General features: G+C 32.7%; 1 protein-coding gene across 1 annotated transcript; it reads left to right on the top strand.

The window, feature by feature from the left end:
• The first annotated feature begins 113 nt into the window (after nt 1-113).
• Nucleotides 114-4,839, top strand: LOC128163158 (protein YAE1 homolog). The gene is made up of 3 exons (XM_052826690.1): nt 114-268; nt 1,170-1,291; nt 4,139-4,839. Exons 1-3 carry the CDS (start codon nt 170-172, stop codon nt 4,362-4,364), a joined length of 447 nt encoding a protein of 148 aa, XP_052682650.1. The 5' UTR covers nt 114-169; the 3' UTR covers nt 4,365-4,839.
• The last annotated feature ends 6,791 nt before the right edge of the window (nt 4,840-11,630 follow it).

Here is an 11,630-nt window from a genome sequence, read left to right on the forward strand (position 1 = left end):
ATTTTAATATAATTTTGATTTAAACAAATCTCGAACACTTAAACTTTTGATTCAGTCATGTGACATTCTTACTCGGGTTCGATATTGCGTATATTAAATATCAAGGTCTCGTGAAAGTGAAAGTATCAAGGAGACGTCCGAGGTGTTCCGATTCAAAACATGTTGTCCCATGGCCACGAGTAAAGTTGAGGATGTATTTGACGAAAGTGTCTCTGATATTGGTGTCGGTTCAAAAGAATTGGAGAAATTGAAAACAAACTTACAAAAGGTCAGAAGAGTAATTTTACACAGATCCATTAGTTCCGATTGATCTCTGTTGGCCTGCTCGTATTTAACAGTTGTTTGATAAATAATGAAAATAGCAGGTCAAAGATGTGTGAAAATCTCCATCTCAAAAGCGCTTGATTTCTATATTCGTTTCTCGGAGGGTCTGTAAATGTTAATTTTCGAATATCGTTTAATGATCAAAGACAGAAAGGCCTATAGTTTGGGATCAATGTATTTATTAAGTTTTTTATGCTTCAATTTAAACAAGGTGACATGAAATACACACGAGTGACCCGGAATTGGAGACGACCCCGAATTGGCGACTTCACTGTACATGTATGATAAAACAAATTGCACAAGAAATGCAGTGTGGTGCAAAAAGTACTTTACAAAACTGACCTTCGTGACTCAAAACATTATACAGATCCTCCACTGCTGCAAATGAAAATAGGATTGTTATGAACTCGTCGAAATTGTAAGTAGTCGTGCATTGATCGTGAATTTTTCAATTGAAAGCATGCTTTTCCTAGCTGCAGGTCTGTAGCTCCCACTCTGAAAATATTTGGATGGACGACATGGGAGCTACAGTGCCACCCATTGAAAAAATTGTGTATTTATTGCTCACAATAACGTGAGCTACTTTTGGACAGATTTACCTTTTTTATACACAAATTCTGTGAAAACAAATAGTACCATTAAATTTTTCATGCAATTTACTACTGATATCTTCTCACAGAGTGCCTTTGGGTAAAGGGTATGCAATGACCTTGAACCATGTTTCTAGGTCTAAGGTTAAGGTCTTAGCAGAATTATAAATAAAAATGTTCCAGACATACCTGATGGATAGTTTGATGACCGTCCCTCCTCCTTTAATATATGAGTATCTGGTATTTACATTACAGGAAGGTTTCCGGACAGGTCTCTCTGTTGGACAGGAGAGGGAGCTACAGACCGGGTTCAATGAAGCATTCAGTGGTTCCATCGCCTTGCTGAAGAAAGTCTCCATAGTCAGAGGACAGATATGGTATATGTTAATGTACATGCTTAAGGTGCTCTGTGGCCATTATCTGGCCATTGCATGGTATTAGTGGAGTGACAAAGATAGAAAAAATGGCTTATTTTTCAAGTTAAATGGACCAGCATACCTCAGACTAAAAGTAATTTTTCAATTTTTTTATTTAAATTTTTTTATATCACCCTCTTCAAACATTTCTGTCCGGTCATAGAATTTTCTTGAGTCAAATATTTTTATTAAATGGAAAAAATTGGAGACTTTAGTGTTTTTCAATGCTTTTTTGTTTGTTAGCAACTGTTTGAATTAATGACAGTATATATTTATACCCCCATTCAAAGAAGGGAAAACATATTTGCTGCTGTCTGTTGGTTGGTCCACCAACAGTTTCCGTTCATTTTCATCGCAGGGAATGCACATATTGAAATGAAATTTGGTATACAGGCTTATCACAATAATATTTAGGTTAAGTTTGATTTGGGTACTATTGAGAAATTTTTGACAGAGTTATGCCCTTTAGACTTGGAAAAATTCCAATTATTGGCATTTCCATTCATTTTCTTCGCAGAGGTTGTACTTATTGAAATGAAGTTCAATATACAAATTAGTAATAATATCTAGGGCAAGAATAATTTTAGGTACGATCAAGCTCTTTTGACAGAGTTATGTGCCTTTGACTTAGAAAAATTTCAAATACTTGCAGTTTCCAATTATTTGCAGTTTTGGTTCATTTTCTTCACAGATGTTTCCAAGCGAGGGGGTCAGAAGTGTTTTACAAACTTCTATTGTTTAATATATGTCTTGTGAATAAAACCAACATAGATCTTCTCAAAGTCTGGTCTTCACAAACTGTTGAACACAAGAAGGAGTACACGTATTTATAAATACTTGTAAGTCATCATCCAATAAGGCTGAAATTAAAGACTACATAAAAACATGTGTCAGAATAGGTAAAGTTTTTAAAAGAACTGTGTGATGTGCATGGAAACAAGTCATTGAGACAAGTTTGCAGGTGGGTTAGCAAATTACAAAATTGGCCAAACAGACCGTAAGGATAAGCAACATCCTGGAGCACCTCATACAGCTTCAAAGGATGCAAAACTTGCACAAATAACCGAAATCATTACTAATGATGGTTGATTATTTAACTATTTAACAAATAGCAAATTTAGTGACATTTCATCGGGGACAGTATTTACAATTTTAAAGAAACACTTTTGCCTCCAAAAGAAAAACAAAAACGATTGCGGGCTGAAAAAATCTACGAAAATTGCAATGGACAGCAGTTTATCAAATACTGATACAGGTTATGAAACATGGATAGATTATTTTGAACCTCAGAGGAAATGTGGTTTGCTAAAGAGGCAAAATGCCCTCTTATAGCAAAACGATGCCAAGGTACATGTACAAAGAAGCACATACAAAGAAGAAAAGCAAAGAATTACTGTTCTTTCATTTGCTGACTTCAAATTGTCATAAAAAAATTGAAAAAATTATAATCAGTTTGATACAGTGATTGTGACATTTTATTACATTACTATAGTAAAGAGTTATTCATAAACCTTTCGAAAATTTGAATCTCTGCTAGTATTGATCAGTTGCTATGGATACTGCACTAACCTAAGCTAACTGCTTATTGTTTTAAAGTATGATTAACAAATATGAGGAACGAAGTCTCAGATGCACAAGTTTTTGCAATCAATCGTGTTTGTCCCAGTAAAAAAAACTTTTCGTTAGAATTAAACTGTGTAAAAAACAGATGTGCGATTACAATTTGAGACACGTTTCTTAGGTCAAAATGCTGATGAGATAATGTTTTAAAATGGCATATTACTCAATTGAAAATTTTAATTTTAACGTGTACAGAAATACTTGTAATTACAAACGTCATTTGTGGTTTACAATTTGATAATGATGGGGAACAAATGCATTAGAATAGCTTGTACATTCCAATGTTGCAAAAATTCTTAATATTCTAGCATATTTCATAATCATGGATTGCAGCCTCTAAATAATTTATTACATATTATAATTTTAAACTTTCCTTCAAGAATTTGTCCTTTGTTCAATCTGTTAAACGACAAGAAAACTGAAAATGTTTCCTATTTGATTAACATATGAAGTCATATATTTACAGCAGAGTCAGACAAACAGATAAAAAAAAATACAAGTGTTGCAAATGATTCTGATGTGTTGAAATGCAATATACATGTATGTAGGATTAAATGTATGCACTGTAGCTTGCAAGTTATTGGAGTCCGGTCAAGTTGTACACAGACAAACTCGTATACAAAAATTTCTGTATAACCAACCAAAAATCAGCTTGTATACAAAAATTCCCGGTGTGTTTAACCGAAAGTCAACTCGTATACAAAAATTTCATATGCCTATATAATTTATGTCAAATATTTAATATGATAATAAATATAACAAATGCTACACGCCAGCCATGAGTCAATATTCTTACAACAGATGATGTATTTAAGAAAATATTATATAATATGGTTATAGCAAAAGATGACTTTCATTGTCTAGAACGGTGATAAGTATAGGCTAACGTTAATGACTCAAAAAAACCTTGTATACGAGCTGACTTTTGTTTTTTTATGCGGAAATGTTTGTATACGAGTTAACCTGTATACGAGTTGGTCTGTGTATGACTTGACAGTAAATCAAGTTATCTGAAGACATAAATCTATTGCACGCTATAATAAATGTATTCCAACGACATGATATTGTATAAATATGTTGCAACTTGCATATATCTTTTCATAAAATAATATGCATGACTGAATATGAAAGCTTTAACTTCTTGCATATTGTTGAATACAAAATTGATATTGATTTACTTATTTTCAGTGCTTATCTTGCCTTGAACCACATTAACAGGGGAGACCAAACGACAATATCTGAGGAAGTACAAAATCATTTGGAGGACCTTCTCCAGAAAGTTCAAGATTTCGAGCACACCTGTATGGAGAAATCAAAAGAGCTTCTGACTGCAGAAAAGATTGCACAGCTAGAAACAGAAGTTGATAAGAAAGTTGTGGAGTTTCAGTCTCAGCTTCATAGGATTTTGAAATGATGCAATGAAAGACATCACTTGGTATACAGTTAATGCAGTGTTTAGGTTTAAGGCCTATTCTATGATTACATATTATATGCAGATCCTAACACAGGTATTACTGACAATGTAAATAAATTTCATTTCACAAGATCTTGCTTTTGGCAATTGTATTATGTATACTGCTACATTCATTTTGTCACAGCTGTTACACTAGAATGATTTTTGTTTCAAGCACTGATATTGTGATGTTGATGTAAGTTTGAAGTCCCAACTAGTGAATTTTTTAAATTTCATTTTACTGTCTCCATCTTGAATCATTAGATTGTTGAAGTTTTTATGGTCCTAACATGTTCAAAATAGCGTGTTTTCTGTACAACATCCTAAGGAAGCTGATTAGTAAATAAATGATTAAATTGACTGTGCATGAGTCTGCTCCCTTGATCATGGGCAAAATGCAAATATTTCTAAATAAAACTGAGTATTAACAACTGAATGATTTTTTTTCTCACAAAAATGCAATTAATATTAGTAGTACATGTACCTCTGGTAAATGATAGACAGTCCTGGAAAATGAAAAAAAAAATTGCTTGGAGGTGCATAATTTATCCTAAGAAATGAGACTTAATTTGGGATAATTAAAGGGGTTGAGCCAACATTCTTAGTAATGCAAACTAATGCTTCAGAAATGACATTAACGACTTCAGTCTTGGATATTTATTGGTGGTGTGCCAACACTTTTGGTCTAATTAATGGGACAGAGGTTAACAGTAAACTTCTGACAAGTTTACTAGCTGACAGCAACTACATAATTGGCTTACCAAGAGGAAGCTGGGGAGAGCTTATGCTATATAGACTGTCAATGTTCAAACCTTGTTAAAGTGCATGCATTTGCTGTATCTAAATTATTACTGGTCCTATCTTTACTAAACCTGCATGGATGATGCATCTTGGTATACTTAACAGACTTTGATGCTGAATATGTGCCATAAATTTCGAATATGTGTCATAAATTTCAGTTGTTGAGGGAGAGTTAGGTTTTTGGAGTAGGTTAAAATTTTTAGAGCAGGTGCCTCAGGTGCCCTTTGATGGCATTATCTAAGTTATTGTTTTATCCTAACTTCACTAAAATTGCATGAATGAGGTTATGTAAGATACTTATGTGCTTGACATGCTTGGCTTCTGAATTTTAGCCATAGATTTTTAGATGCTGGAGGAGGTTAATGTTGTTTGACCAGTTTAAAGATTTTTAGCAGATGTCCTTTGATTACCATATCAAAGTTATAACTACCTTCACTAAACTTACAATAGGAAAAAATCTGTTAACTATTAATTTATATATGAAAAAGATAAACATAATTTTTAGATATAGCTTTATTCAACATGAAAAAGAGTTATCTACTTAATGAGTTTGTATTGGCTCTGTCGTGATAGTCTGTTTGGGTGTCAAGTGATATGATAGGTGCCCATCCTTTAATCACTTGATCGCATAGATTTCTGCCTAAACCCGGATCTAGAAAGGGAGATCTGGATCCCCCTCCCCTACTTGGAAAGTTCAAACTCATTGAATTCACATTGATGGTGAATTTAATGAAAATAGCCACAGAACCTCTTCCCCCCCCCCCCCAAAAAAAAAAACACATAATTATCCCTCGGACTCCCATTTGATGTGATATTATGATTATTATCACAAATGATTTTTGGTCAAAATTGGGCTTATTAGAGTATGTCATATCGTGAACAAGAGGCCCATGGGCCACATCGTTTACTTGAACAACAATTCATGTATCTTTTTATTTAAAAATTTTTAGATATTACATACTATAATTATCATAAAACTCCCATCATATTTCCAAGATTTTACAATACATTAAACAATACTTAAAAAGAAGCCTACTTTCATGACTTCATATCCTATGATCTAAGATATATCAACTAACCAATCTTATTATTCTATGCTTCAACGTATAAGAGATAACAAAATTGTAAAATGAGCTATCAATTATCAAAAAAGGGGTAAGTCTCTGATCTAAATGTGAGGATGTGAAGTTATACGGATGCTTTAATACCTAGCAAAATAGCTAAATAAAGCATGGTAGTTCTTGAGAATAGGATTTTTAATCATTTTATTTGTATACCTCTGTGATAAACTTTGAATACCTCTCGGTCCCCTGTACTGGACTGGGGGTCACGGTTTGTACAATTTAGAATTTCCACTGTAATTGAGGTTACTTGCATTGTAACCCAGAAATTGCAGCATTTTTAAATAATTGAAAAGAAATTTATACGTTAAAATTTGAATTTTCTTAGGGACCCAGTTCTGATGCGTGGTTCACAATTTTAACAATTTAGAATCGACACTATTTTAGGATGCTTGCATAGTAATCTCTCAAATGTACCATTGTAGTATTTTAGAAGATTTGAGCCCCTCTTGGGGCCCCAATATTGGTTCTGGGGTCACGGTTTTAACAATTTAGAATCTTTATATAAATACAAACCTTAATGTAAATATTGTCATTTCTGGTGTAGTGGTTCTTGAAAAGAAGTGGTTTTTAAGACACGTTACATATTTTCTTAGTTTCATTAGTCTCCGTTTTTAAAAAAAAGGTATATTCCTTTATTTTAACGATTAAGAATCTTCGTGCCATAAGGATTTTTTTGTACCTTGTTTTAAATCAAGCCCAGTGGTTCAAAAGATTAAGTAGTAAAGAAAGTGATTCAAAAAGTTTACAGACAGACAGACGGACGGACAACAGGGGATTCAGAAAAGCTCACTTTAATCTTTGGTTCAAGTGAGCTAAAAATGAAACCATTTTATTTTTTATTTTCATTTTAGCTGGGATTTGAAAAAAAGAAAGTGCGATGAAAATGTTCTCTCTGGGTGTTTTAAAAGAGGAACCAACACATGTAAATGTGTAATGATCCCTACACGTGAGGTTAACCGCCACGTGAGTTTCCAGGCCTCCTCCTACTGGTTGGTCGTGAGCAATTTCCGCCCGGCTGGGCTATTTTAATCAGTTTGCGTCCGTACAAATTTTATACAATCATACATATCTCTTTTTTTCGGCTAAAATATCTTGTTATCCGTTTTGTCACTAATTCAACCGCCATAATTTATCTGGGATTAGCACCTAAGGCCAGTTATATTTCGCATTTGGTTTATTTTTGTCCCCAAAAATTATTTATCGATTATGAATCATAATTTTAAGAACGCAGTTATATCCAAAATAGTGGTCGAGACGAACGGGTTTTTTTTTCTTTTAAAAATGTTTTTTTATTCACTAAATTCGGATTTATTAAATAACAAAAGAACACTGCTACAAAAAAATTAATAACATTTTTGTTTCTATTCTTGAAAATGATATAAATATTAAATTAGATTAATATTAACGCCATCCAAGCTATCATCTAAGAGACCTGTCAGTTTGTATGGGACACCTAAGTTTAATTGATAATGGTCGTAGCTATTTTTTAACTTTATTGAACTACTTAAGACAAAGAGCTTTCTATAGGGATATAGGAAAATATTCAAATTTCAAATTAAACTGAAATTTAGGACTTTTTTTCTGAATGAAAGTTTTAATATTTAAAAGGCAAATCTGACAGCTAATTTGTTGACCATTTAACATCCTATATATATATATATATATATATATATATATATATATATATATATATATATATATATATATATATATATATATATATATATAACCAGAAAGACTGGTTGGTCATGGAAACTTATCCATTAGACTTTTTTGACCTTGAAAATTTCACTCTGAAATTTTTTTAAAAAACTGTTCAAACTAGGAGTAGAATGATGATAAAAGCTTCAGTACGTGGCGTAAAAATTAAGAAGGTCAGAGGGTTCTCACCTGGTGATTCAAAACCTCCTTGATAATGATTTTTTGATATAGACCATGAGTTGCTTCACTTTAAAAAGATAGGTCTTGTCAGCAAGTAAACGTAACTGTTACACAAAGTTAATAACTTAATTTTAATAATGCTCAAAGCTTTTAATTTTAAATATTGATCTTGAGTAGCTAGTAAATGTACCTGTAAGAAAGAATTAATAATCCATTTATTTCTGAATACTGACATAATTGCACGTCTTTGAATTAATTTTAAGAAACTGAATACCAAATGATATGGAAAGAACATTTCATCAAATAGAAAGACCTGACATTGCAGATTTACATTACTATAACAGAAATATCTCTGAAAAGAGTTCAGTTACGAAACACAGTAATTCGGTCATATTACAAAACAGTTTATAAATGATTTTTTTTTCAAATAAAAGTACATTTAAAACATCAATACAGCAATTCTTATACAAGAAAGAAAAACTGTATTATTAAGGTTGCTGATATATATTTATAGTTTCTTCTGCCAATTTGTTTGTTTTTGTATTCGACACACACCAGACCCACGTGCGCCGGATACACATGACGTGTTTCGAGGTCGATTAAATAACATCCCGACACACGTTGTTCAGCTTAGTTTTATCAGGTCAAAATAAAAGGAAGACAAACAAATGTAAAACAAAATTTTATTAGTTCTAGTTTTTTGATTTGATACTGCCATAATAATTAGCTTGAATAAAAAGAGAAGCTTGACTTTTACGGACCAATTTTATGGAGGAAATTAATGATTCTTTGAATAAATTTTGAACAATCGTTGGATGTAAACTTAGATACTTTTTCGATGTGGTTTTATCGAATTTGCCGATAGTGATCTTTGCAAATACAGTGTATTGGACGTACTTAAAAGATTAATTGACTGTTATATTCTAATCCCTTATTTAGAATAATGTGAAACTGTCCTAGCTAATTTAAATAAATTTCATACCTACACAGAATATAATAGATGGAAACTTTGTTGAATATTATCACATGATACCTTATAATGGTTATAATTTACTTGATAATAGCTCTAAGCTTTTTCACGTAGTCTTCAGTCTTACAAATGAATGAAACTATAACGATGTGACCTATAAATAATTCAACACGAGACATGAAATGACAGCATGTTACTTACTCCACTCCTGTTCTTATACTGTACTTGCCTACACTGTACATTTATGAATTTTGCTTGCGTATAAAGTTATGTAGAAAAACAATAGAAAGACTTAGCACTCCATTTGGAATTGTGATAAAAGTAAATCCGGATACTCAAATGAATGTTCGATTTAACATTAATTCATTAAGTACATCTATAAACTCTTGACACAGATAATTTGCATTCTGGACAAACAAACTTGTTTTACCTTTTTTACCTAGAATAGAAGCCAAGATTCACATTTTTTAACGGTTATCAATGGTTATTTTAAGCATCATGGAAAGAATTCTAATCTCATAAACTTGTAGGGTTCTTTAATTATGATACGAGATTTTTACATTAAGGTGATATGAGACGTCTGTTGATTTTGATGTGAATTAAAGTACATTATAATTCAAATTTTTTCACCGGTTTTTAGAATTTTCTAATTTTACAATATTAACATGTATTCAAAAAATCGTTGACTATCCTTTTTATAAAGGAAAAATATAGATGTAAATGTAGAACACGCTTTTCCTATAAATTCCAAATGGTGCATTGGGTGTAATTATTGTGAATTATCTAAGGGAAAAGGCAAAATCTATCACTATAATGGGACCGGTACAAACAGGTACAAACAGGAATGAGACAATGATTTTTTTTTATAAAGGGAAAGCATGGGACAAAAACTTTTTTTTAGCATTAAGTATCCATGGGACAAACACTTTATTAAAATGAGTTGCAGTTCTCAACTAAAGAAAAAAACTTTAATTTAAAGCCCTGTAATTAAGTTGATTCAGTTTTGTATATACTGGTGTTTATATTTGTGTTCCTCTTTAATTTTGTAATGAATGGGTTACCGTATGTGAGTGACGAGTGTCTGGTGAGTGTGCTATTTTAAGATCGAGTATTTAAAGTGACCGGTTTGGGTGTAGTGGTCAGTAGAGGGTCCGGTAACGACATCAGCCGGGTGCCACGTTTTGCAGCTCCTGATTTAAGATATGGTGAATATCTCCAGTTAGCTTAATACTAAGGAGAAATGGGTAGCCATTGAATTTTGGATTCTGTTAGGCGGGCACATGTTTTCCTAGCCGTGCGTAAGGGTGTTTGATACAATTATCTGAAATACAGACTGGTGTGCTAGACGGAAATTTTCCTATGGAAGGTCATGGGGACAATTGACGAAGGTCGGGGACGCATTCTATGCTGAGTGGGGCGTGGCTTTCTATCCGGGCAGTGGACGTAGACTGGAAGCGAGAGACCTGCGAGTCCGGGGCTTTCGGTTAGGATAGCGACAAGAGGGACAGGAAATTTGACGAGGGCAGGAGCGTCTCGAGTGCATAGTGACCTTGAGTTCATTTTCAGAGAGGGTTTAAGTGTTAAAAAGCGACTGTTATTACAGGCTAATTTTCATATACATGCTTTTGAGCTCAAATTTGAAGTAATTGTAAATTCACGGTATTTTGAATTATTGAACTTTAATGGTTTTTTTAGTAAAGTTTTCAACAAGAGTTTTAATGGTTGAAATAGCTTCTAAACAACGTTTTGTAGTTTATTTCCATTTTATATCTGATACGGTGTGATTTAATCTTGAATTTAGTTGATAGTATCAGATATTTGTTCATTTGTTTAATTGAATTATTATTCTTTTTTTTTTTGTTATGTTCGAATGAGAGTGGTGTGAAAGGGGGAGTGAGAATAATGATTTGTTTTTTTTATTATTTTTTTTTTCAAATTAAACTTGTTTATTTTCTTTACAAAATCTTATTGTTCATTCAGCTGACAAAATCCAAAAAGAACTCATTACATATGGTGGCAGCGGTGGGATTTTGTCACTTAGGCTGAGTGATTTTTTTTTGTATTGAATTTTTCATGTTTGTTTGAATTGAGAAATTCATATCCGTTGTGATTGAAACATGTTTTGATTTTTGAAGAAAAGTTCAATAATTGTTTAATTTCTTATTAAAGTTTATTGCAGCTCAGTCCCACCTGAAAGAGAACTCGGTCTTTGATAGTCTGTTGGTGTTGTGGTCTAGAGTTGTACGATATCGTTACCTGGTTGGGTTAAGAAGGCTGTGGATGAGGGTCAAGATTTGTCTACTTGTATGGAGATGTGGAAACATGCGTGTGCAGTGGAGCGGGAAGAACGACAGGCAAGACGAGAGAAAGAGAAAGATGAGTTAGAAATGCAGAGAATAAAAATGGAGAATGATGAAAAAGAGAGAAAACGTCTGCATGATAAAGATCTTG

This window comes from Crassostrea angulata, chromosome 9 (genome assembly GCF_025612915.1).
Source record: "Crassostrea angulata isolate pt1a10 chromosome 9, ASM2561291v2, whole genome shotgun sequence".
Taxonomy (NCBI): Eukaryota; Metazoa; Mollusca; class Bivalvia; order Ostreida; family Ostreidae; genus Magallana; species Magallana angulata.